The sequence below is a fragment of the Corvus kubaryi genome, unplaced genomic scaffold (genome assembly GCF_017639235.1).
Source record: "Corvus kubaryi isolate FWS band 111438036 unplaced genomic scaffold, C.kubaryi_AGA036_p1.0 split3-73, whole genome shotgun sequence".
Lineage (NCBI taxonomy): Eukaryota > Metazoa > Chordata > Aves > Passeriformes > Corvidae > Corvus > Corvus kubaryi.
The window spans coordinates 14,614,312-14,642,292 of record NW_024582091.1 but is presented as its reverse complement, the minus strand read 5'-3'; the positions used below and the strand labels follow the sequence as shown (position 1 = coordinate 14,642,292).

General features: G+C 35.7%; 1 protein-coding gene across 8 annotated transcripts in view; it reads right to left on the bottom strand.

Moving 5' to 3' along the window:
- DOP1A (DOP1 leucine zipper like protein A) overlaps nucleotides 1-27,981 on the bottom strand; it is a 60,576-nt gene that overhangs the window by 30,025 nt on the left and 2,570 nt on the right. For 3 of the 8 annotated variants that reach the window (XM_042017423.1, XM_042017426.1, XM_042017427.1), the window contains 13 exons: nucleotides 19,183-19,374; nucleotides 17,901-18,082; nucleotides 15,490-15,660; nucleotides 13,960-14,149; nucleotides 13,262-13,360; nucleotides 12,074-12,173; nucleotides 9,587-9,696; nucleotides 7,473-7,581; nucleotides 5,066-5,186; nucleotides 4,246-4,365; nucleotides 2,442-2,556; nucleotides 1,958-1,987; nucleotides 1,330-1,563 (listed from right to left, as the gene is read on the bottom strand). In XM_042017423.1, coding sequence (XP_041873357.1) covers nucleotides 1,330-1,563; nucleotides 1,958-1,987; nucleotides 2,442-2,556; nucleotides 4,246-4,365; nucleotides 5,066-5,186; nucleotides 7,473-7,581; nucleotides 9,587-9,696; nucleotides 12,074-12,173; nucleotides 13,262-13,360; nucleotides 13,960-14,149; nucleotides 15,490-15,660; nucleotides 17,901-18,082; nucleotides 19,183-19,320 — 1,719 coding nt within the window. In that variant the 5' untranslated portion in view covers nucleotides 19,321-19,374. Of the gene's footprint in view, nucleotides 1-1,329; nucleotides 1,564-1,957; nucleotides 1,988-2,441; nucleotides 2,557-4,245; nucleotides 4,366-5,065; nucleotides 5,187-7,472; nucleotides 7,582-9,586; nucleotides 9,697-9,800; nucleotides 10,022-12,073; nucleotides 12,174-13,261; nucleotides 13,361-13,959; nucleotides 14,150-15,489; nucleotides 15,661-17,900; nucleotides 18,083-19,182; nucleotides 19,375-27,981 lie in introns of those variants that run through there. The other 5 variants (XM_042017424.1, XM_042017429.1, XM_042017425.1 and 2 more) reach the window with 3 other exon arrangements.

The window sequence follows — 27,981 nt, the reverse complement described above, 5'->3', positions numbered from 1 at the left end:
TTTAAAAAAAAAAAAAAAGAAAAAGAAAAAGAAAAAGAGGCAACCAAAAAAACCCCCAAAACCCATAAAGAACAAAATCAGGAAGGTATCAATTAGCTAGAAAGAATAAGGATAGGATCCTGAATAAAGGATGCTGGAGCCCTAATTGACAAAGTGAATGTGAGCCAGCAGTGGGCTTCTTTGGTGAATCAGGCCAGCCACATTTAGGACCATATCAGCAAAAGTACTGTCAGCAAATCAAGGGAAGTAATTAGTCCCCTCTGCTCTGCAGTTTTAGGTCCACAACCAGAATATTGTATCCAATTTTGGATTCATTAGTACAAAAGAAACACTGATGTACTGAGTAAGTACAATGGAAAGTCACTACAGGTGCTCCTGACAGAAGAAAAGCTCAGAGAGTTGGATTTACTCAGTTTAAAAGAATGCTACAAGTTGTGGAGCAGGTGAAGATGTCTTTATTGCTGTCTGTGAGCTCCCACTAGGCCGCTGAAAAGATGGAGGTATGCTCAGCAACCCACAGTGAAAGAACACAAGGCAACCAACACAAGCTGCAGCAATGGAAATTCTGATTAAATAACACTGCAAACAAACAAGCTGTACAGAGAAGTCGTGGTAACTTCATCCTTGGAGATATTCAAAATTAAGACAAATATGATCCTGAGTGACATGACCTAGCTTTAAAGTAAAATCTAACTTTGAAATCAGCCCTGCTTTGAGCAGTGCCCTGCAACTGTCACTTCCAACCTAATTTATTCTATGATGTTCCTCAAGTTTCTTCAGCTGGAAAACAAGGATTTCAGGGCATGTCACTTAACACACCTCACAGAGCCATGGTTGCATAGAGCAAAATGGTCAAAGTTAAAAGAGAAATAGCTGCTGGCTGGTTTCTTTTATTTCTTTAATAAACAATTCTAAGAACTTAACAGTGACAGTAAAATACATGATGGGTATTAAACCAAGGCACATAAATTGGGTGAGAGAAGAATTTACATATGCCTGATACTTAACCAAAATGGTAAATTCTTTTCAATCCAGTTTTTACTTCATCGTACTCTTGAAGTGCATTACAAACTGTAGCTGATTAGCTCTTTCTTAGGCCCTGATTCTGAAGTAATTTATGCATGTGTAATATTAAATATGGGTAAAAACCCTTAAGAACCAAGAAATTTTACAATTATAAATTATTTTGATTACCCAAGTTTCACATATATTGTGATATCTAAATCTAATCAAAGGCTTGTAGTGTGTTCAACATAGACTTAGAAATCACATTTCTCTTTTCCACACAAGAAGTATTTTTCCAAGATGCTGCAAAACCTGGTCAGTTACCTTTTTATTTTCCCATTCTTTGATAGTGCTGCTGTGTCCAGCAGGAAGCTGCAGGATACCATCTGTACCAGCAGAGAGCAACGGAGGCTGAACCTTACTAAGGATCTTTGAGCAGAGTCTGAGAGAATCAGTAAGCTCAGACAAGTGCAAAGTAGGAAGATGGCTCGTCAACGCAGAAATCATCCTGAGCAACAGCTGAGGCAAGTGCTCTGTCTGTATTTCAATGTAAGTCTCCTAGCAAAGTAATAATAAACTTGTTAACTGTAACACTAAATTCCACCCTGAAAGTTATTTCTATAATAGAGGTACCTATCTACGTAACTGTTCTAAACATATAGAACATAGAAAAAGGAAAATTAATATCTTAATATCCAAGAATAAGAAATACATGCTTTTCTAAAAAATATTTACAAAATTAACTTTAAAGTTGGGTAACAAACAAATAGAAGTATATTTAGCTCTTTTTCAAACTAGTACATATTGTTCATTACACAACAAATACATTAAAAAACCTCACAAGAAGGCTGAAGAACGCTACTATTACTTTATTAATATTAAGATAAAAGTTTAAGAAGGAAAGATAAATGAGTTATTAAGAACTAAAGGAAGAACAGGCTGATTGCCATACCTGACACAGCACTCTCATACTTCTAGTAGGCTTTGAAATGAGAAAGCAAAGAATTGAGGAAAGACAGCTATAGAAAAAACAGTTCCAACAGTCTTTGCTACATTAAGCAATGACAACAGAAAAAGAAGGTACATCTTATCATGACATTTAAAAGATCCTTAAAAGAAAACTGCACATTTAAACTAGCATATCAAACTACAAAAGACTATACTTGCAATGAACACACAGAAAAGAAAATAGGGACAAAGTAAAATTTTCAGGTATAAGCATCATAAACCCACTTCAATTATGTCCAACCAGTCTATCAAGAATCATACAATGAACCAAAACCTTCTTTTAATGTTGTCCACCAATTTATGTCAAATGTCCACCAATTTATGTCAATATATTTTCAGAAGAAGCAATTAATAAAGTATATAGAATATTTCTGCAGGCTATAAATATACAGCATCCTGGTATTAATAAAGAATAAAGCAATTCTTACCAAAGAAACAATATCCAACAAAAAATCCACTAACAAGCAGAAATTTGTCAGAGGTAACTCTGATTGCTCACTATCACTTCCAGGCCCAGTTTGAAGTCTGGCATGTAAAGTCCTCCTGCAAAATTCAAATGGGGTTTCATAATATTTTCCCCTCCTCCTTATATTGACCATATTTCTGTAACTTAACGCAAAGTTGTATATATTGGGAATAATCACTACAAACCAATAAGTAATCTCTCATTTTACTGTTAAGTAGCTCATTTGGCCCCTAGCCATTCTTTCAGAAAAAGCAGCAACCAGCCTCTCAGTGTAAAATAAACAGTCTTCATTTGTAAAATAAGGAAATTCAAGCTACAGAAAATTGAGCATGGAACTTAGATAATACAGCAGCTCATGGGGGGGGGGGGGCGGGGAGGAAATCAAACAAAAACAAATTCTCCAGGTTTCATTTATTTATAAGGCAATTTTGTATCCATGTTGACAGTAACACTACTTATATGTAGTGAAATACTCACCTGCATGTTAGGTGGCTGCAGATGACTTTCCTTACTTTAGTGATTCAGCCCAACACACAAAAATCAAGTCACAGACATCTAGATCAACCTCTCACACTGAGCAGGACTGCTAAAAACACTAGACAAATTCATCCACAGTTTTGTCTAGCAGAGTTCTGGAAATCTCACAAGAAAGCTCCACAGCCTTCCTGGCTTCCACTGTTGCACCTCTTCCACTGCTGCACAATGTTCTTAGCAAAGCTTTTCTCAAAGTCCAACCTGACCACTTGAGTGAGCACTTGTTGCTGTCCTTTGTTTTCCATCAGCTGTTATAAAAAGTATAGCTGTATGAACTTTGCAAATGCCCTTCAGGAAATCAAAGGGTGCCATTCAATTTCCCTCTTTGCCAGGCTAAATCAAACTCACCTACCTCAACCTTCAGTGCAGTGTCCTATGACTGACCAGCTTAGCAGTTTCTCTACTAGAGTCTCTTCAGTTTCTCAACACTTCTCAGGTGGAGTGCCCAAAGCTGGACACAATAATCCACATCTTAGAAACACTAAGTGAAAGGAAAAATAACTTCCTTTCACTTGCTGCCCATAGTCCTCACAACATAGCCCAAGACACAGTTTTCTTTAGTTATGACAGCACACTGTTGGCTCATAGACAAATTTGTGTCCAAGTATCTTAATATTTTATCAAGTAACTCTATAAGCAACAAAAAAAATTTCTACAAATTTCATTTGAAATCTCTGTATCATCTACCCCTTGCCACAGCAAAAACCTCTACTCTTCTGTGGACCCTTCATCCGTTTCCCTCCTGTTAATATTTTCAATTTTCCCTGATTTACGGTTTACTATTTTCTCCTGTAGCCCTCCTTGTCATCTACAGGATGATGATGATCTACACCCTTCTTTTTCCCTAAAAGAGCAGGAAAAATTACAACACATTGGGTTTCTGGCAAATCTGTCAGTTTTACCAAAAGCGATTTGTACAATGAGTAATCCTGTGCTGGCCAGACAGAACAAAAACCAGCTTTGAGATCACTCTGGGGTCCTCCCCTTCAGTAGAGGCGGTAATTCTATCTCTTGATTTAACCCAGACAATGAGTTTGTGAGGACTCATATTGCTAAGACACCTAATCACACCAGATTAAAATCAGCCAAAAGATTGATGTTAGAGGGATGGGAGGAAAAAAGGACTTACAGGCTAAATGATCTCATGAGACTGACATCTTTGAAGAAAAGAGTATATAAAACAAAAATTAACTTCAGCTTTACACATACAGAGGTTAAATATTATCACCTACCTACAACACTCTTCAAACCAACGAGCAATGTAATCCCACATATAATAAGGCTCAAAGGAATTGAAAAGAAGATTGGCAGTTTTAATCAATTCTGCTGTTTTCTTGTTTTCTCTCAGTTTGCTGAAAGAAAATAAAAAGAACGTTTTATATTTTTACACTTATTTTTGAAGTTATATAACTACACATCACTGTGAGTTTACCCACTGTCAAGTAATACTGACAAATTACCCTCCTCTCATCCCTGCAACTAGTTGTTGCTTAAGGGCTCAGTATACTTGCAGGCTGCTCATTCCAATGTCTTTTCACAGTTGCTAGGTTTCTCCTCTATTCTTTCTTTAATATTTGTCTTTTAACCACATTTTTAATAGATCTGTTTTGTCATAATTGTTCCTACAGTTGTTTCCTCCCCTCTCCAGCATTGAACACCCCTCTCCTCTCCACCTTTCAAAATATTAAATTCAAATCTTGGAACTATATATCCCACTCCCCAGCTCTCTTGTAGCAGTCTTCATTTTTATACTACAAGGAAACTCATCAGTCTATTTTGTTTTTGAGGAACACAGATATAAAGTATATCACAATCAATCAAACAAGCATTTTTGTCATGGATAAATAATAAACCATATGCTAAATATTAGAAAAATAAAAATAATAAAGCCAACTACTTCACACCTTTGCACTGAACACAGAAAGTTGAAACTAATGTCAATAGATCCTGTGCCATGAAGAAAACACGTCACAGTCCCACAGGCTTCAAAGTCATGGTTCCAGCAACAAAGGTGTATTATTTAATACAAAATACATTATACTCATTATTTACCTGCTTAGCTGTGTGTGGTCTTTGTTGAAAGATGGTTCTGTCTGAAGCTCCAGTTCCGCTTTGCACTGTGTATATAGTGTCCGAAACACTTCAATCAATACATCCTCTAGGATGGCAGGGCCTAGGGGGAAATACCAGCAGTCACACTGCTGCATTACAGCATTGCCGACAGTCCACTGCTGCAAGCTGTTGAAATCATTAGCTAGCTTTGGCCACTGAAACACAAAATTCCTTCTAGTCCAATCTCATAAACTACCCAAATGTCAGGAAGTTTGGTTTGCTTGCATTCCAGAAACACTGAGACAATTGTAGTGCCTGGGAGTACACAAAGCACAAGAAGGGTTCTTTTGCCCACATATAGTGGCAGCTGGATACAAACACACCAAATTCAAAAGCTATGCAGTCACAGCAGTACAGACCATGCTCAAGCCAACAGACCCTTTTTATTAGCTCAACTCAGTAACGTAAATGTGACTTCATGGATTTTTGGTCAGAGGTAATTTTCAGTCAAACATTTTGAAATACTCACCTGTAAGCTATCTCATGCTGTTAGCGTATGGACAATCCACTCAAATATTTAAATACAAATACAAGAATAAATATTTTGAGCATCTTCCTTCATTTTAATTTGAGGCAGGTTTTTTTTGTTCAGGATATAGTCTGCAGGGTACTTTTTGAAGGTATTTTTGAGAGTGTGGAACTGCAGCCCAGAAAGCCAACTGCGCCCTGGGCTCCATTGAAAGAGGTGTGGCCAGCAGGCCAAGGGAGGTGATTCTGACCTTCTGTTTTGCCCTTGTGAAACCCCACCTGGAGTACTGCATCCATCTCTGGGATGCCCAACACAGGGACATGGAGCTGCTAAAGCAAATTCAGAGGAGGGCCACAAAAATTATAAGCAGGCTGGAACATCTCTCCTATGAAGACAGGCTGAGATAATTGGGCTTGTTCAGCCTGAAGAAGAGAAGGCATCAGAGAGACCTCATTGCAGCCTTTCAGTACTTACAGGGGGCTTATGAAAAAAGAGGCAGAGAGATTTTTTTATACAGGCAGATGGTAATAGGACAAGGGGGAACAGCTTTAGACTAAAAGAAGAGAGATTAAGGTTGGATGCTAGGGAAAAATTCTTTACCCAGAGGGTAATGAGGCACTGGCACAGGCTGCCCAGAGAAGCTGTGGATGTTCCATCCCTGGCAGTATTCAAGGCCAGGCTGGACGGGGCTTTGAGTAATCTGGTCTAGTGGGAGGTGTCCCTGCCCACGGTAGGGGTGTTGGAACTGGATGGTCTGTAAGGTCCCTTCCAATACAAAACATTCTATGATTCTATAAAATAGCTCCTCCTTTGGATTTGAGCTAAATCTCAATTTTGAAGAAAAAAACCCCAAATTATTTTTAAAGGAATTTAAAAAGTAATCCTGCTTGATATATCACTTACTTTTTTATGTGTTTCCTACCCTCACTGAGCTCCCTTCAGTAAGAGTACGCTCACAGAGTTAACCAAAAATCCTATTAGCTTATTCCATCTCATTTTGCGGCAAGAATCCTCAAAGCTTTGCTGCTTCATGAAATCTTAACATACACATTGCCTCTGAACATTTAAACTGATCCCCAGAAATCATAAATTACAAGAAAGATAGCAAATTTCTGACAAATATTTTGTTCTTTGTAGTTCTTCTGTCCTAACCAATTATTTTCTTTAATTATTGTATTTTTATGCTTTTATTATCCCACCCTCAAATCTGATAATGGATTAAAAAACTTATTTTGATTTTTTTCAGTCACCTTCAAAACTGTATTCCAAAGAAAAAGACAAGATATCCAAGTCTTAACTGTAAATACTTTTGTCCCATGGTTCTCAGCACTCATCTGCTAAAGAGGGCATTTAAACACTTTAAATAGGCGAAAGAAAAATTAAAAAGAAACACCAAAAAGAAATCCCAACAAACCACCAACAAAACCAAAAAAATACTTGCTTCCTCTGTATAAGTTCTTCTGAAAAAAAAATTAACTGTTTTCTTGTTAATATCTATCACCTCTGTGTATATATTAGAAGAAAGAACGGGTTATTCCCAAAAGCAATAGCTGAGATTTATAATAGTAAAAGTCATTATTTGATGAAAGAAATGAAAAAGATCCAATCTGCATTTTTTCCAACACACAGTTAGTTCTCTCTATGACTTTAACTTACTGTTTCCTGTGTAGAAAGTAGAAGAAATGGCATTTGGTAAAAGGTAAATCTGATTAATGCCTTTAATTAAATACAAAGCATAGATACAGCTTAGAAGATCTAAGAAATCTGGCTAACCTGCCAGTACCAAGCATATAACTTTTTCAATTTGATCAATAAGAGAGAAAAATTTTCAAAGCAAAATCACATGAAACAAATTAAAAAGAGTAATACGAAAATTACCTAGTTCAGGCTTATCCAGCAAACTGATAAGAATTCGAAAAGGCTTTAAGTCTTGCATTAATGTGCTTTCTTCTCCCTGTCCATTAATTTGTAATATTCCAACCATTGCCTACAAAGAGCAAAAACATATCAGGAAAACAAAAAGAAAGCTAGAAAGCAATAAAAGCTGCACATAAAGGGCAAATTCTCAGTAGTGGAGACCACTATTTCATCTCACTGCAGCTCAGTCTACCATGATTAAGTTCTCTCAACCTTGCCTATGAGAACATTTCTATGGAACAGAACTTGATAACTTGTATTTATTTAAAATCAAAATAAAGTATTATAAACAGATAACTCAATATTTCTTAAGAATAAAAGAGAAGACATGAGCATTAGTGAAGAAATTATTTGAGAAGATAAAGCAGGTAGATATTAAGAGCTTAATAAAATGAAATCTGTCCTATGATATACTCACTTATGTGGATGAAAACTTTCTTGACTAAATAGCAATGACAACTTCGAAACAAATGGGAAAACTGAGTTTCTATACCAAAGCAGGCTAGGGAATGAGCTGCAGAATTAAAAAAAGCCCCATGAGACAACCACAGATTTTGCTTAGTTTTCTCTCTGGCTGACTTGACTGTCTGATCTAGTTTGTTTCTTTCACAGTTTTAAAAAAAGGAGGACAAAGAAGAAAAAGAAGAGAGATAAGAAAGAATAGAGTAATGAAAATCAGTTTGTCCCTGCTATCTGCTACAAACCAAGTATTATCAGCAAGTATCTTAAAAGAAAAATCTTCTGTACTTTCATATGTCTTTAGAAGGCCAGAATTTTCAGTACATTGTATCTGTGAATAAGATATAAGCTGACTGGATAAAACAGAACACAGAGAGACTGCTAGAGAAGAAGGCAGAAAGGAGCAACGCTTTTAAAGTCTTTCAAGAGACAGCAGAAGGTTTCAGAAGGCGTATGCAATTTTTATTATGTATAGGCAAGGCACTGATTCTAATGTCCATACTCTTTTCAGACAGAAAAGCTTTATTGACACTGATTAAGCTAGAAAGATAGACATATTTAAAAAGACCATAACCATTAACCATGACTAAATGTTGCTGAAAGCTCACCAAATGTTTTTTATATAAGGTACAGGTGAAACTGTAGCTCATTGAGGCCCCTCCTTTACATTTGAATAATTTCTTAATCATCTGCTGCAGAAGGCAGAAGGGTGATAAGAGTAGGGTGAGAAACTGCCAACAAGGTCCTTGCTGCTGTGATACTGGAATTCTGAGGTCTCCTCCTCATCAGTAGAACAGCAGATCTCACAACTTTCAGATAAAACTGAAGGTGCAAGCTCTGTGCTGGATGTCAGCTTTAAATTGGGATGAGCTGAATATTCCTGTGTCAGCTACTACTGTTAGAATTGCCACTCTCATTCCCATACATAGCATCACAGTTCTGAGTCAGTATCAGAAAAATCCTGACCTTATCAATTTGCCTTAATTATAAAATGTCTTCCCAACTTCAAGATCAGACTCACAGCAGTTTAAAAGACATCTGTATTTCAATTACTGTGAGAAAAGCAGCACAGTTCTTAGAACCAGTGATCTCAGATCACACAGCAATGCTTTAAGGGTAAACTAGTTTAACTGCCAATTTTCTCAACTATTCCTGGCTGCCAACAGAAAGCACAAGATGCTCCCTTTGCCTAGAGGGGAGAAAGATCCTTTTTACACAGACTTTGAGTGCCATCTGATAAATTTTTTCTGATTCTCGAGACACAGAGGACTTTTCATATCTACAGAAGAGAATTCTTCAATTCGGCTTCATGAAAGAACAGGTTCCAGTGTGCTGGGTTCATCATCAAATAACATCCATGTATGCTTCACTGATTGTGGAAAAGGAGAGGGGGAAATCTAATGTTTGTTCTGTTCGTTCAGTTATTCTAGAGAAACATATTATTCCGTGTCTTCATTTTTCCACTGAGAAAGTTTTAGAAGCATAGGACACAATAGCACAAAAAGACAAGATTACATGGTCACATTGCATTGGCAAGTCAAAAGATAAAGATACAGCAACTTTGATCAGGATCTGTTTATAAACATATATGCCCCAATAAAACACTGTATAGCTACCTGGACTAACATCTCCTTAGAGAAGGTGTTGAAATAGTACGTGGCATGCTCCTCAGGATTGCTGTGCCTTGTACTTCTGGGTCCTACAAGGGCACCATTGTTATCAAAACCTTCAAGCAAACAAAGGACAAACCAGATAAATATTTGCAATTTAATAGAATATATTGCCAATTTCTTTAAACTAGGAATCAACACATTAGGATTGATAACTTACCAAGATGAAGTCCAAGTCATGTTGGCAAGCAAAAGATGATTTTATAGAGTTTAATACAGGAAACTAAGTTATACTTTCACACAAGCAGTTCGTACACAAATCAGAAAACTTAGTTTTATGCAATATTATCAACCAATTACTTCTTGTACAAAAGAAATACAAATGCTGCAAAACACACAATCCTAGCGAATCTTTAAAAAAACCCAAGCTGTCACATAAAAATATTTTAATATTAATGAGAACACAAAATTCAGTGTTTTAAATATAAAGAGATGATCATCAAAACACACTGACATGACTAAGGCACTTAGGCAGAATGTCAGTCACACTACAAAAAGTAAATGGTTTTTTATTCAAAATTACATTAAGGAGATGGACCTTTGTATTTTAAGTTTCTTTTCTTTGCCCAGTAAGTTTTATATTGTTGGCTTAAGGAAGAAAAAAAAAAATCAGTTGGTTAACAATGGTTAAGAAAACCTGATTTAAGGAGATGTATGTGATTTCTATTCATAGAGAATGCTAATAGGTCACTCCTAGCTGAAAAGCAACAGGAAGGAATAGCAAACACCAGAATTAAATAATGTCATAACAGAACAACAATTCAGAGAGTCTTCCAACATAACTGATCTCCATCTGCAATGTTTTATATTAGGAATAGAATATCATGATAGTAGAAAAGCAGTAAAACATCCAAAGAAAAAAGAGCAAAATTCCTATATTGTCAGAAAGTTTGTCCAAATATATAGCAAATAGAGGCAGCAGCTGTTCACAATACAGGACCAGGAACAATCACTGTAAAAGTATTCTCTGAAGATGTATTACTTTCAGTGGAGACTATGTTCATGAAATGGCTGTAAAAGAAGGTACCACAACTAAAAAAGCAGCATGATATTTTAAACAGATAAAATACCTTTTTCAATAATAGCAAAAGACATATCTAAACCATGAAATTTAGATGAAACGAGTGCAGTGTTTAATCTGTTAAGAAACTATTTCTTCCCCAAATTGGAAAGTGCAGGTATGGAGTAGAACATTGCATTTCATTGTCTTTCTTTAAAAGATGAATCATTTGCAAGTCAGTGATTTGAGAAATGATTAACTAAAGAAGCCAGGATTTTCTCATATTTAACTTCTAAACCCCTGAAGCTCCTCCAACAACACAACCAACCCTCCCATGCAAAACACTGTTGCTGACTTCTTCCCTCCCTTCATAATTTCAGTTCTCTCTCAGGGCCCTTTGCTACCCTCATCCTTTCTCCCCAGTCACCCACAAGCTACCTGCCTCTGACATCTTAGCTATCAGCTGGGAAAGATGCAAGAGCTGCTGGGAAGGGTTCTGGGTTGCTCAAGAAGCACATATGTACTTGCTGGTGAGCTGGGAAGTCAAACAAAAACGGTAACAGCAGACTGCAAAACAAATCAAGTAGAGAAGCCACTTCATGTCTCTCCATTCAGTCTCCAGTTCCTGGGACACACTTAGGAACTTCCATGATTTTGACTTCTCTCAAAATGGGTTTAAAAAGTAACTGATCAGATTCATGTGACCACAGGTTTCATTTCCTTAAAATAACAAGGCTGAATAAGAGTAATTTTTTTTCTAAAATTTTCTCATTTCTGGTCTTCTAACTATTCCCTGAATAGTTAAGAGCCTTCTAATAGCTATAATTCTTTGCTACCCTCTTGTGATTACATGCTGGTTTAGTATAAAACTTTAAATTTGTACTGTATTGATTTTATGTCATTTGGTACAATTATATTCCAAATTGCTCAATTTTTACTCCAGAAAGGTGTTGAAAAGTGATTGGTAATCTGTTAATTCAATTATACAAACATCTAATGAAGTTTAAAGTTTGCATACTCAAGCTGTAATATCAATGTTTTTCAACATTCTTTTCTTTTCATGTCTTCTATACTGTTGTGCTCTATCATTTGCACTCTATAATGCCTATTCTCTGTTCTCTTCATTCTATGTTTTTAGAGAAACAGTTGTAGAGTGCCTATTTCCATGAGTCTACTACACCAGGCTCTACTGCTGAATATGGACCATAATTGCTGCTATAGGAAAATGCACCAACAGTTTACGTGACAGGAATGAGCTCCAGTATGAATTCTTCATCTTCTATGTCCATGGAGAAAGTACCTTTCTTTCGTATGAAAGAAATTGAGTATTTCATTTTTCCAAGAATCTTTCTACACAATATTGCAAACACTGCTAAGGAAAATACAATCCTTCTTCCACTTCTAGTGACCAATGGAATGAAATACAAACCTACCTAGAAGCCATGCATATAGCCTTCGGTTGAGTGACATATCCCTGCGCAGCACTACATGAAGGGCTGCTGACAAAATTCTGATCATGTCTGGACGTGTTGCCTGAAGAAGTTAGAAATACAAATTTAACAATGAAAAGTAACACTTTTTCTATGCTAGCAGATTAATGTTCATTAAAACCTAGCTAGTTTCATGTTTTGACATTTATGAATTCAGAACAGTACAAGGAAACACAGTCTTGCTCTTAGGAAACCAAAATATGATTATTGTTTGGAACAGATACTATTTAATAACATGCACCCTTTAGGAACAGCAAAAATAACTGATTTGACTAACAACTCCTTTTTGTTACAAGACATTTCATTCTACTATGAGGCAAAAGCTTTGGAAGAAAATTCAACTAAAATCCAGTTAAAAAAAAGATTAAGCACTTTTTCAGTTTCTTACTACTTTAAATGCTTGTGTAAGCCTTAATATTGAAAAAATGCTGCACTGATATTTTCAACATTTTAGTACCTAAACAGGGACACTCCAAATACTCCTACAGTAACTGATAAATGTGAATGAAGCACTTCCGCAAGCAAGAACACAGTTCTCTTTTTACAGGTTTTCCCTTATTTCTAACAAGATGAGAATCAATCCTGTATAAGTTTTCCTCCATTAATAAAATAATTCATGGATCATTCAAAAACAGGAAGTAGCTAACAATAAATGCAGTCCAAAAAAAAATTACCTAGAAGTTGTAAGGTCTATTTCCCACTACTGCTAGGGCTAACTAGCAAATCAAAAACCATTTTCAATTCTCTAGTGTTCTGAATCTGTTGTGCTAAGAGGATTAACTTTTGCTGATTTTGAACACTGGGAATTGGAAAATTGTAAATGAACAGGTAATTTGCTTTCTCATCAAATTGGATCAAATTAAAAGCTTCTGCATAGACTAAACATCATAATTTGAGCTTACCTACACAGAAGTTAAAGTTAACTTCAAAGTTAACACATCAAGTTAAAAAGCAGAAGAGCAGAGATCATGACATAAGAATAGCCAAACCTATCAGAGAAAACTCTTCCATGTGACTCTTGTTGGAATTTGGAGAAAATCATTAACAAAAACTAACCAAATACTGCTACTGGCTAAAGAAGTGGAGTACATTTAGGAACTGGTCGATTCATCTCTCATGTTAATAACCTACCTGGCTCATGTGGAAAGGAAAACAAAAAAGGATAAGGTCCAATGTGCTCCTCTGTACTAAAACACTGGTATCTTGCACTGATGTGCTTACTGCTTCCACCTGAAGTAATGGCAGATTCCCCCCCCCCAAAATAGTTATTTATTATTTTAAGAAGGCAGATATAAAAAAGCACTCAAAAGTAAGAACAATTCTTTATAAATAGTGATAAGTACTAAATGAAAGTTTTTTTTAATTTTGAATAATGAAACAAGATAAAACAGGAAAATAAAAACTTTCACCACTGAGGAAACATAGAATCAACAGATTCCCTAAACTATACAAACATTAAGCTTTTGCTTTTCTATATTACCAATGAACGTCTTAAGTTTAAAAGACAAATTCTCTAAATCTTAAAAAAAAAACCCAAACCAAAAATTGTAACAAAACTCCATCACTTTTAGATGAAGCATGTAATGAATGGAAAGTTGGAAATGGAAACCTAAGCAGTTCTGATACATTAATTCAGCTTTGAAATATTCCTATCATGCACAGAAACATCAGTTTAACTGGAGCTATAATAAACATGCACTTTTATCTCTTCAACGGTTAAGTTCAAAGATAGAGAATACATCTAAATCCCCTCAAAATACATTACATAATAAGTAACTTCAATGCTGTTACTTACTTATTATAAGTTCATTGTTCTACTAAAACATTACCATTAATTCAATGTCACTGCCAATTATGTAGAGCTGATCCTCCATGGACAGCTTCCTGTTCAAATGGGAGAGGACGTAAGTGATGCCAGGCAGACGAACTGCAGGGCTGGTGAGAAGGCTCCCCCAGAGAGCACTGTAGAACGCTGACTGATCCACAGCTGAAGCGACTTTCTCCAGCAGCGTGTTTGTCCTGCAGTAAAACCGAGTCAGCTGAATCAGGGCCTGTATCACAGCTCTTGCCCCTGCCCCCAATTTTAGTACGTATTAAAATTAATTGTTACAGGAAGGTCAAAACTTCCTTTTGAGAGGCCAGGAGAGGCCCAATCATACACTGAACCTTATAATGCAGCCTGAACAGAGCAATCCAGCTAGCAAGCCTGTGGGCCAATCTGGCTGGCAAAATGCTTTTGGCCTGCCCACAGCTTCTCTTTATGTATTCCTTATGCACTCCTTATGTTCAAAGAGCCAAATAACTCCTTCATCTGCTACTTAAAGCCAAGTGTTGCTACAGACAGAGGTTTCAGACAGCAGGAAAGCATAGCTTCCAAAGAAAAGAATCAAGCAGATGGCTTTTGCCCTCTCATTCCTTGCACTGAGTCCTTCTGGTAATAACAGGGCATAAAAATACCCCAATTCTTTTGAGCACAAGCAATAACTTCCCCTGTCCTCATTTCTTCCAACTCATGTGGCAGCACCTCTACACCCTATAGCAGGCCCCAGAAGGCAAGCTGGATAGACCTTGTTCGCTATTGTAGGGATGCCAACTACACTGTGTGTGTCTGCCTACACAGAAATAGAAAAAGACAGTGTTGAATTGCTCTTCACAGACAAGTTGTGAAAATTCAAGTTTCTGAAGTTGGAAATATCAAGAATATGTAAGCATGCGAACAATTCCAAGAATTCCAAGTGTTGGAGTGTAACTTCATCCTTTAATATGTTAAGATGCTATCTCAGCACCCCAGATGCTGAAGTTATATACGTGAATTCATATCAAGAATCATAGAATTAAGTTGTAAAAAACTTTCAAGATCATTGAGTCCAACCATTAACCCAGCACTGCAAAATCCACCAATAAACCATGTCCCAAATTGCCACATCTACACAGCTTTTAAATACCTCCAGGAATGGTCACTCCATTACTTCCCCTGGCAGCCTGTTCCAATGCTTGACAACCTTTTAGGTGAAGCAATTTTTCCTAATATCCAACCTAAACCTCCCCTGGAACAACCTGAAACCATTTTCTCTTGTACTATTGCTTGCTACCTGGAAGAAGAAACTGGCATATAACACTAAGTCTGCTTAATGTCAATTCCCTTTCCATAAGAGGAACAGCTAACAGTTAACTTGTTTTAATTAATGCTAAGAACCTTCTACCATACCATTCTGTTGCAATTAATGTGACAGCATCAAATTAAAAAGCAACCACCTTAAAAACAATAAGATCCACATACAAGTATATTGTGAAAAATTACAGCAAAAAAACCCCCCACCAGATCAAGCATATCACCTTATTAACAGAAGTATCCTTACCTTTCATAATACTCTGATCCTTCCTCTAACCCAGGCAGAATCCCAGTCAACAGTCCTTGCAGTCCTGGTTTCAATGTTTTCCCCAAAGGGAGGTAATAAATCTCATACAGACTCAATAATGTTGGCTTGACAGACATAGCAGCATTGGCAAGGAGTGGAAATAGTCCAGAACTGTGAAAAGTAAATTTTATCTTTTTAAGGAAGCTTCTCATGTGACAATCTTATTTCTCTCTAAAGACTGCTACAGGCACGTCCAGTATAGTTATTATAAGCAGCAGATTTTTATCTTGAAATTTTGCATAGGCATAGACCACCACACAATATTCCTGCCTTTGGATGGACAGGTTAGTGTGACAAGGCTGATATTATAAGCTTTATTAGTATTGTGATAACAAGAACTAAAGGCCCAGAGATTACTGTCTTTCACCAATAAAACAAATATGATAAACCAGAAGCATCTCTGCATAACAAAATGTTAATTTTGCCCACACTGAACTACATTACAATGAAAATTGTACTTAAAAATACATTTTTTTTTGCACTTATTAAAAAACCCCACAAGACTGGATAAGAACAATAAGAGGAAATTTATAGAAACAATTTTCTGAAAGGAAAATCATGATGTTTTACTTCAGCAAGTAACCTTGAGGTAAAATTTAAGACATTTAAACATTTATACTGGCATACTTAAGTGGCATCAAAGTATATATTTACTTCAGAAATTCAGTCTGAAAACAGATTCTAAAACCAACAATAAACCCTATTTGTAATGCTGTTCATAACACAGCATGTAAAGAAGTGAAAACACTGGAAGTATGTTCTGAATTTACTTGAATGTAAGTTCATGGAAGTTATAAAAGTGATCTCCTAAGGAGAAGCTACATAGATACTAAAATAATTTTTGCTATTGCTACTAAATATCATAAATTATTGCAAACTGTGCCAATAATCAAAGGCATTTGAACACAACTTCAATTTTCAAAATCATTGAGGATTCAGGTTAGAAGACCCTGACATATGAAGAAGAAATCAAAGAACAGTAAAAAACCGTAATTTTAAGAACAGGCTCTTAAAGTATACACCTAGAAATCTACTATTTAAAAAAAAAAAAAAAAAAAAAAAAATCTATGTAGACAGGCTGTTGTCCAGGTTAGAGAAAAATCCCTACAAAACTCTTTCCAAAATACAAAACTTTTGGTAAAAAATACTTTTGCCTTTATCTGTCTAGCAGAACTAGCCCTTTACCATTGTCAATTGGCTTCTTTTTTCTACAGAAAATGTTTTTTTGTTCAATAAGCAGCCCACTAACCCACAGTCTTTCTTTGTAAGGCTATTGCTCATACTTCAAGATTTGATGTTCAGACACTGGCATTCTGTTTTCATGACAAATACTGGAATCTTTGATAATGCCTTAATGTGAATGTCTGCCTTTGCCCAAGCAGCAGTAACAATAGCTTTTAGTTAGATTATACAAAGTAGCATTTTCCACTACCCTAGAACTTACTGTTAATGATATCTTGCAGCTACTGAATCACTGTACAAGCAAAAAACGTGATCTAGGAGTTCACAGTATCTTTTAAAACGTGGAAACACAGAACTTAAACACTCCCCCCTCAATGTAACTACATATAAACATCATGACAATGCAAGACAGAAGAGTTTGATGGAAAGGCATACAATTTACTTCCAACCATTAATGCACACTTTTTCTACCTAAACAGAATTCTATTTTATCCCACTATTTCTCTAACTGTAGAAATTTTAATCTCTAGGGATAGGTAAAGATTAAGAACTATGTGTGACAGTGTGCATACTCCCCTCTATGCATTAAATAATAATAACTTAATGTCTTGCTCATCCCACCCAACCAAAAACCACAAGGAGGTTTAGGAACCAGTATATGCTGACTAAACTTAACTTTCCAAGGTTATCTTTCATTTTCATTATCATCAGTTCCAGAGACTGAGAAAAAGTGTGCACTTGCCCCCCATTCTAACAAAACAGACAAATCTTTCTGTTAAATTGATGATAAAGTTTCTTGTAACAAACTATACTCAAATTCTTTTCCAACACCACTTAAAATAGAAAAATGTAATGTGAATACAATGAAATGTTAACATTTCAATTACTAAACATACAGGCAGAAAACTTTGTTTATTTCAATGAAAAAATAATAAATTCCAGGTTTTCCTGCACTGAAGTCAGTTCCTAACAAAAATTTAGGTGATCTGTTTATCTTCCATTATACAATATTCAGAAGAAAAGTACTAGACAAGCAGCAATAACATGAGGGAAAAAAATTGGTTAATTGATTCTTGCTATGTAACAAAATAATACTGCTAATATAAAATACAGGAAAACAAAAGGATCTCAACTACGCATTTGGAATGGAATTGTTTAAAATACTGTACCTGTAGAGGAAAAGATCTTTGGCCAAGCGCTTGGGTCCAATGATTTTGAAAATTATTTCATATGTTTCAAGTGCCTTCCGATGAACCCCTCCCGGCAGAGCCGGATGAAGACATTGTGCCAAGCGCTTGCCTATCGTCAGCTTTTTGGGTACTACCTGGTACTTGGCGTTGTTCTGTAGCACCTGGTAAATCAGCACATTAAGAAAAACAGCACAAAAGAAGTTAAACATCAAATGCACATTTTATAAAGGAGTTCCTGAACATGTTCAGTAAGTCACCACACAAACGTAGGTTACAAGAAAAAAACCCAAACCCATTAAAATGTACGGTGGAGCTTTTTCTTTGCCATGCTTTTCACCTGTACACTTCTGATAGGTGAAATTGCCAAGGCATTTAAAACTTCACTTGCAATGGGCTTCTTGCCTATAGCTTGTCCATTTGTCATTTACTCCTCTTTTTGAGGACAAAAATTGCTACTTCTATTTGATAAAATCCATTATCACTAGCTTAAAGAGGACTATTCAACTGTGGGTCCATGAGTCTGGGATAGCTTTAAGAGAATGTCATAGAGTGAGATCATATACAAAACTTTACCACTGTCTGAAATTATGTAATCACTTCAGGACTGGAAAACCACAGCCTTCACATTGCACAAACATGTAGCAAGAACTGCTACAATCAAAATAAGAAAAAAAAAGGAAAGAAATGAGAGTTAATACAAAATAAATATGCCACTTCCAACTGTGGCGTCATTTTCCTGAGTGGGGCTCCCTAGAAACACATGCAACTGACTAAAACATGGATATCAGGATCTATATTCATTTGCAAACTGCTATAAAAGATTACAACGATATTGCCCATTAAACTTAACTGTTAGAATGAATCAGAATGATAACATTCTTTGGTCCATTGATTTGAGCCTCATTTTAGAACTTATGCTTCATAAAACTACTGCTGATACCTACATGAGTTACTATTTTTCACACTATTTCCATAACATTGAATGATACTAGAAATAAATGTGACTAATAAAAGAGATTATGCATTTATTTCTACTAGAAATGTAAATAACTTCTCCCTTTACTTACAATTACAAAGGGTTCAACTCTAGGTCTTAGAAAGGTGTTTGATTTGTTTGCTCCTTGCACACACCCAACATTTGGCTCAGACTGCTGAAATATTTGCAAGACTATTGGATGGCTGGAACCTTGCACTTCTGTACTGTTACACCAGTACCTTTTGCAATTCCTGAATGTTTTTCAAGAGCACCTGACAGGCATACCTTGTTTAGCTTCCCAAGTGCTGATATTAAATCAGCCCATTCACTGGAATATTCGAAGTTCTTCAGTGCTTTGTCAACAGCTGCTACATAGTTTCTGTACTTGGAATCAGTCAGCAGCTCCAGCTCCTCTGTGTTCATCCTCCCACGGTGTCCCCACTAGAGACTAGCTTGCAATTCATGTACCGACATTACCTATTCAAAATATAAAAGAAAAAAAGCCCTGAAACCATTGTTCCCAAGACATATTGTTAAAATATGTATAAAAAGCACTACATTTTCCTCAAAGACACTAAAAAAAAATCTGAAATCAGGTTACAACAAACCCTAAACAAATCTAACAAACTGCAAACAAATATTAACAAATATTTAACGCATGTCCAACATCAAGTCCTACTAAAAAACCCAAACAAATAATAAAAAATCACATCACAAGCCAAACAAAAATCCCTAGAAAATTAATGCATTGTCTCTCCCAAAAAGCAATGCTTGTTCTAAACAATGCAACAAAGGGATTTTTCGTTTTCTTTTTTACTTCCTCTGGGCCCATCACCAGAAATCCCCACCTTTCAACAAACCAGCCTTTCTGCAAACAGATGCCAATCTTTCTGAAACACTTCCAAGCAAAGATAAGACTGAAGGATACATACAGCAGTTACACACTATTCAAGAGGACTTCTGTGTATCAACACTACCTTTTACAAGACTTGCTACTCTAATGCAGAGATGCAACTCTACTTTTTTTTTTTATATTATTGTCATCCAGGCACAACAAAAGGACATGTTTACCAGTAATCATTACAGTTCTGTAATCATAGGCTTTTGCAATTTGCTCCATATATTTTCATCACGTGGTAGTCTACACCAAGTAATTAAAATATTCTAGTTCCAGAAACATCACCCTGTACTTTTATAGGTCATGGACTACTTTTTTTTTTTTTTTTATAACAGAGATTCAATAACCTTTTAAAAGGAATGAGTTTTTAAGGCTATTTTCAGCCCCAAGAAAATACAACTCAGCGAGAAATCCTACGGTATTCTATTATACCACATCTGTGAAAAAAGCAGATTTGGTGCCCCTTTTAATGGGGGTATTATTGGGGGAGACCTTTTGAGATCTCTTTTGTACTTGGCTTCAGAAGAGACTTCACATTCAGCAGATGCTGTTCTCTTCTGTCTCAAATTAAAGGGAAATGGGAAGAAAATTGTGTGCAGAAGTGGAGGCTGAAGCACGACTGAACAATCCAAACAAACCATGGGACAGGTACAAAGAAGCTGAATCCATCAGACTGTCTTCCAGGTATGATAAGGAAAGTTGCAAGAACAAAGAAAAACATGTGACAGACAAAATGAAAGAAAGAGCTGGATGGAAGGAGTGAATAAAAAGGCCAAAAATTACAAGCTTTCTGCACTGTTGATTCTGATGGCAGACTAATAATGACAGACTGTCTCCAAGACAGAACAGAAATGCAAACCACTATTTAAAAACCATGTTCTGAGTGTCAGATTGATAGATTTCACAATATCCCACTGGTGTAAAGCACTTAGATACCACTTTTAATTTAAAAAAAAACCCAAACATTTCATGTTTCATTTTATAATAACCATTTTTGGATTAAATCCCAAAAAGAGATCAGGTTTGTTCTGAAAAAGCTGTAAAATGCCAACAGATTTCTCAAAAAGACAGTTGCACAACCACCAGAGTCTGATCTCCAAAAGTGAAATAAAGTATTAACACTAAAAAGAAAGAACCAACCCATAAAAGCAGAACAACTCAAATTTTTCCAGGCACAATGGATGGAGAAAGAACTTGACACACAGTAAATAATTCTTTCCAAGTGAAGAAACCATCAGAATCTTTTCCATCCAGCTAAAACATAAATGCAACCACTTATGGCTGAGTGGAAGACAGGGCTCTGTCTTCCTCAAGTGCTTGAAAGACCTGAAAGCTGAGACTGGTCTGATAAAGGATTATCAAAGGTTAAACAAGCCCAGGCAGAGCATAGGTAGCTTCCTCTCAGACTTAGAAACTAATCAGAACAATCTCTTACTTTTAAAAACAAAACATATTAACATCTTTGACTGAATAATTATGCTTTTAGGCAAGTCTACTGCACAGTGGCTGTGCAAATTTAATCATTATGAAGTTTTGTACAGAGAAGAAAAAGCATACTCTATTTTCTTACTACTCTATGGTTATGGTCTCATTTTTCTATCTTAAAAAAAAAAAGTTTTATGCAAAAAGAATTTATGCAAAGAATTTCTTGCATACTTTTCCCCAAAATGAAATCTCAGTTTTAAACAAATCATGAGTAGCCATATTAAGTGAGGCACCCAGAAAGAATATTATGTAAATGTTATGTAATTGTTTTATAAACCTTGGACTACTTTTATTCTACAATCATTAAAATTACACGAATGACCATTTATTAGTTCTTATACATAAAAATAAACTTGTTTACTATGGTTTTCTTTTTGTTTAGTCTGAAGACATTCCAAAATGTAGTTTTTAATCTTTTCATGTTTCTATCATGTGTTCTTATCAACACTTTCCTGTTCTCTTCATCTATAATAAAAATGCACATTTAACAACATTTGATTTTACCACTGGCATTTCAATACAGTGTAAAGCTTGGTAGTGTCTATTTCCTTATAAGTATCACACCCTTATTCTTTCTTGGTTTACTACTTTAAAAAAACAAGATAAATAATAAAATCTGATAGATCAAAAAAAAAGTTGAAAAATAGCGTTTTCTGCTACACCATCAAACAGCCCACAGAATAGAACATTTATCTTGTCATTACACAATCACCATTTGGCATGAAGGCCAACTTTCCTTGGAATGTTCTTTGTTTCTCTTTTGAAACAAACATATGGAGAGCACTATCCCTTGCTCTTTTTTCCCCCCTTTTTGTATACCAGATGAGATGAGCCAATCATCTCAGATTGAAGGTTAAACCATTCTCATGAGTCTGACATAGGCAATCACTGACCTGTCAGGTGGCCAGGACTTTTTAAATGGATGTTGAAAAGTAAATATGCTTTCTGCCCCACCAGAAAGCTTATTATGAATGAGGAAGAAACCACCTAAGATGTACTATACACTTTCAAATCATTTAATATAATTATATTTAAATCATAAGTGATTGAAGAAGTAGGTCCTGAAACTTACTAACTTCTACTTCACCTTCTAGTGGGGATTAAAATACAGACACCACACAATTCCGGGTACACCTGGATGGCTGTGGAGTCTTTGCACAACTGACAAGGAAGATGTCTGGGGCTGTGGATCTTCTTTTGCTGGGGTTGTGCGCAGTGTGTTCCCAGAGCAGCTTTCAATTCCCTTCACAGATGAGCTGGTACAGGTTTTCCTCCAACTCACGTTAAAACAATATGGTTTCAGCTGTGTTTCCACAGCAAGTGCTCATTCTTCATAACTTTTGTACCTAAGCACCTTCTGTCTCACATCAACACAAACTATTCACTTGTTTAAGAGGCTCTAAATGTTTTTCACTGAAGCCAAATTAACGTGGAGAAGAACAGTAGCTTTATCAAATCAATTTAATAAAAGCAGCTTTATCTAGATTCTGTTTTCATTTAATCACAAGGTTATAAGACTTGATTCATAATCTCTCCCTTATCTGTTTTACCCCAAAACTCCTCTTCAGGTTTGATTTGCTACTATTCCACTATCAATTTTTCAAGCCTCAGATAATTGCTCTATTTGTGTGCTTCACACCAATCTGCAATACTGAAATACTGGTACAGGTCCAGTGGCTGATTGTGGAGTACAAATCTGCATACATCAAGTCGCTTCAAGAAATCTCAAGATTTGTTCCAAGTACTGTAAGAATCTGAGATCACAAGCTTGCTCCTTTGAATTCCTCAGGGTCTCTGCTTTGAAATGCAATATTCCAAGGCGTTTTAAAAACTGTTTAGCATTTCAAGGGTGGCTATGGGGTGCACAGTAAAAGAACTAGTAGACAATTAAAAAGTAGATGACAAAAAATTCTAATTCCACTGCAGTGCTATTGCTTTTTAAGCTGTGTATAGTGCCCACATATTAAGCCAGCATCTCCAGAAAAACATTTGTATTTAAATAGACTCAATACAAACACAGATTTGAATACATGGAAAACAGAAGCCTTGTCATTTGGTAATTTATTATGTTTTGCTTCCCTTCAGAAGCATTTAACAACATGAATAGCAAAATAAGTACTGCAAATCCCACACCACACTCTTCAGATAAAATTCAAATGTAGGAAATGCATACATTCTTCTATAACCACAGATAAAGATTTTCCAATTACAGCTAATTACTCTGTTTCTAGATTGACTTTCCACAGAGTCCTCTTACTCAGAATTTTTCAAACAGGAATCTCTAATGTCTTCTGAAGAATAAGAACCATTTGAGCTTGTTATTTTGGCTAACTGCTATTCAGTACAAAAATGAAAGAAGAATCTCCCCCATACTACACAAACAAAACAAAAGAACCCCACCTAACAGTATTATTAACTATAATTAGCCACTATGTCATTAGAATCCTGAAACAGTCTACAGCACTTAGCAAGATTTAATATTGTGATTAATAACTTCTCAGTACACTTTTCTACCTAGTCATATTCACAAGTGGACACAGCACATAATATTTTTCCACAGAAAAAAACAGCTCTGCTTTAGGTGTTCAAATTTCTTTCATGACAAAATTAAATTAAATCCAATCAAATCTGTATAATAATCTGTGCATTACCCGTAGTGGCAACTTCTAAATCAACACAAGATGTTTTCCTGAGAATGATTCTCATATCAAACAAGAATTAAATGAGAGAAAATCTATGGCTTGTACTACAGAGGTTAGATCAAGTACCCAACTGGATGTGCAACCTCCTTACTTATGAAGCCACAAAACAAGATTATTATTTATTACTATGCAAAAACTCAAACTGTCAGTAAAAAGAAACTGAGTACATTTTTCCTTATTTTGCATTTTCTTCAAATAAAAAAGACTGGAAGAAACCTAAGTCTATCACTGAGCACAGTCTGACGCAAGTACATCAGGTATGTAAAATGTTCTTTCTACTATTCCTGTCGTACAGTATTCCAAAGTGTGACTTACACCAGACATGAATTCATAAAGAGGAACAAGTAACAAGCTTAAAAATTCATAAAGAACGTACAACAAGCCTTCTAAGGATTCAACTGCTCTAGTTACTATTTAAGAAAACAAATGTATAATTATAAACAAACCCTAAATGAATATGCTATGCTTTAGAGCATAATTTTTCTGAAATTAAAAAAAAAAAAAAAAATTCAAATCTATGTCTATCTGTTTGTCAGAGGGGAGAAGAAAGTGACCAAAGACTTCTCACTCTCATTGACAAATACATGTCTCTTTCAATTGCCTCTTAAAAACTGAGTTTAGGGTAACATTTTAACCCCTCTACTCAATTCTATTTTATTACAGCTTCTCAATATTTAACAGGTAAACTACAAAATAGTTTGATATACTGGACTGAAATTTTGATTTGAGTTCAAACTCACCATCAGAACACTACTGACTCCTCTTCTTTCAGCCCTTGAGCACTGCTGTCTGCATACTGCTCAGGATTATCTTAGTTTCTGGCAAAGTATAATAGACATCATCTTTTCTAGAGTTAAGTACTTCTGCACTTCATGAATACCAGAATCTTACACTGGAGTCTCTACTTTTAAAATATTGTTCTTCATGAGACCAAATCAAATATTCAGATTTCACAGATCTAAACTTATGTCACTCAGTAAATGAAAGATGATGATTTGCATCTTTCTTACAACTCAGGTCAACCATTAACTAAAATAATGCTTCCCTATATATTTTCCTTTCTTACAACAAATGATTGCTGAGTTATCTATGTAACAAATTACAGCTTAATCAATATTCATTTTATGTCCAAAAACCAAGAAAGTTTCAGATAGCCTCGCTTCTTATTCTAAATTATGTAAAACATCTAACATGTCTTACTAAAAAACAGATGGTAATTTAAGTCAGAATAATACAACATACAGAAAAACAGGAAAATGCTCCCTTGAAATTGTGGTTATCCTTCAACATTCACTTTCAAATACTTTTTTTGTCACCTTCTTCCCTTTGTTCACCAACGTATTTGAACATCCAATATTTCAATCTAAATCTAGAACTGGTCACTATTTCCCTTCTATTCAATTACACATTTGAAAAAAAAAACCTAAACCAAAACACCAAGAATTTACCTTGTGCTCATTTGATATGTGTTCAGAGTGTTACCACCTTAAACTTTATCTCATCTCAGCTCATACAGTTACCATCTTTATGCACAACTTAAATCTTAAATTTTGGCAGCAATGCATTCCTCAAAGAACTGCAAACAATTTGGTTAAAGACATTTTAAAAATAATCTTCATTTCATTCTCCCATCTGACATCTGAACAACACCAAGTATTTAAGAAGTTTTTTTTAAATCATAGAATGTTTTGAATTAGAAGGGACCTTAAAGTGCATCTAGCTCCAACCACCCTGCTATGGGCAGGGACACCTTCCACTAGAATATGAACTACAACCTCCTGGAGTCACCAGTCATTTCCACAATGCTGAGCCAAACAGAAACATAAAATCCTTACTCTGAAGTTAAGTGTAACATTGTATACAGTGTATCAACTACCGCTCCCTGGACCAAAAGAAACTGTTGCCATGCTCAAAAAAAGGTTGGCTTGCTCCCTGAATTGGGAGGGCCTTTTTCAGCTATCCACAATCAAATCTGCAACATCATACAGTGTCAGCAGTTTTTCCACCTTCATAAACAGATCCTGAGACTGAATATTAGCAATAAGGCTGTTTGGATTACTCTAAACAGGATATGGAAAGTATTTAGCTGACATAGCTACATCCACGGTAACCACAAGTTCAGTGGTTTGGAAAAAGCACTATCACAGAGAGAACGAGGGTGTTCTGGTGCGAGTGCAGCCGCACCCTCCCTGTGGCTCCTGCACCACCGTGAGCACTGCGAGCTTTGTGCTTTCCCAGTCCCACAGCAGAACTGCCCAGCTCCCACATGCACCCACTGGACCTGGGGCCACTGCCTTCCCTGTTCAGCAGTGCTTGATAAGTACATGACTTCAAATAGTTATCTTCTCTCCAGCTGCCTGAGCACAGGAACAGGACAGGCTTCCTAAAATAAACTGTAATTTATTTTCACTATTGTGTGTTTCAGCCTTGTGCCTTCAAATGGTCCCTATACCCTCTCTGAAAACAATTCCTTTTTAACTAGCTAGCTTTTCTTTTCCAAGCGTTTATTGAGAGGAGACTTACCTTGAGGTATTCTTTTTCTTTCTTGGATATTTTTAACTCTTGTCAAATTAGTAAGTCAAATTAATATGCAACACAGTTAAAATAAAGAAATAGGTAAACAACAGCAAAAAAGCCATAGCAAACATAACAATGAAATCAACTCAAACCAGTATCAATTCATTTAAAGCTGTATTTGTACTACACTTTGTTTTAAAGGAGAGTTTGCCAACTTCAGGATACTTTTCAGCTTAGTACACAAAAATAAAGGACTCAGATGAGGTTCACTGTCTTACATTACACTTGCAGTACTCTGTATAGAGAGAAGCTTTGCTTTCAGGGCAATGCTGTGCCTTCACATTGAGACTTCTCTTTAAATATTCTGATATACAGTTTAACAACGAATCTACCAAATTAACAACAAAAAAGTGGCCTGGTAATTTATTCATTTGTTCTTTGCTTACAATAGCCTTTCATTTATCCATACCCATTGTTCTAATATGTAGCTTCAAGAGGGCTTAACAGTCTGTCTCCAAACAATCCTGATGTGTCTTTTCACAACGGCATCTCAGAAGCTCTCATATCCCTATCATTACCTTACTTGGATAACCTAATACAATGCATTTGAGCAAGACTTTGTGTATCTTCCTTTTTTATTATGTCCTGAGCTCTAAGATATTAGTAATTAATTAATTTCAAATTTCAACTAATTTCTATAACTTTATTCTGATTTTAATTCTGAAATAGTGTCATATGCCATGCATATATCTCTGTATTATCTAGATTGTGGTTACATTTCACATTGCATCTGGTTTCCCAGTTCTAGTGCTGGATTTCAAAGGAATTTGTAAAGCAGAATCCCTTTCTGACTATTCTGAAAATGGTGCCTGGACCAAAACTCATTCACTCTCCTTATCCTCGGAAGTAAACCAGAAAATACATAAATACAAGGTTAAACTCCCTATAGTTTCTGCAAGTTAAAAACCTAGTTAAGCAAAGCACCATTCCTTGACTTCTAAGAATTTTTTTTAGGTTTATATTGAACTACAAGTTTCTGATAAAAATAGGAATGTGTTAACTAGTAAAACTGTTTACTGATTCTCTTCGGTGCTTTCTTTTCATTTCTTGTTTCAGTTACTGGGAGAAAATGGTTGATCCTGCAGTGTTTCTTCTCCCTGGCCTCTCAGAGGGAAAGATATCACTTACTATTTCTATTTATCATTCAGCTTTGTTTCAGCTACAAGTCAGAGCAACATGGTTATTAATCTGGAAGACAGTTTATGTGCATACAGACGAATTACTTCAATGTTTCTATTTCATGCTTTAGCAGGTATCACTTAGTGTGGTCTCTTTTCCATCTCCTATTTTTCTCAATCATTTTCAAAACATTAACAACATACTTCATATCTCTTCTTGGTTCTCTTCTACACACTGCAGATTTAATATAATACAGGAAAAGAAAAGAAAAGAAAAGAAAAGAAAAGAAAAGAAAAGAAAAGA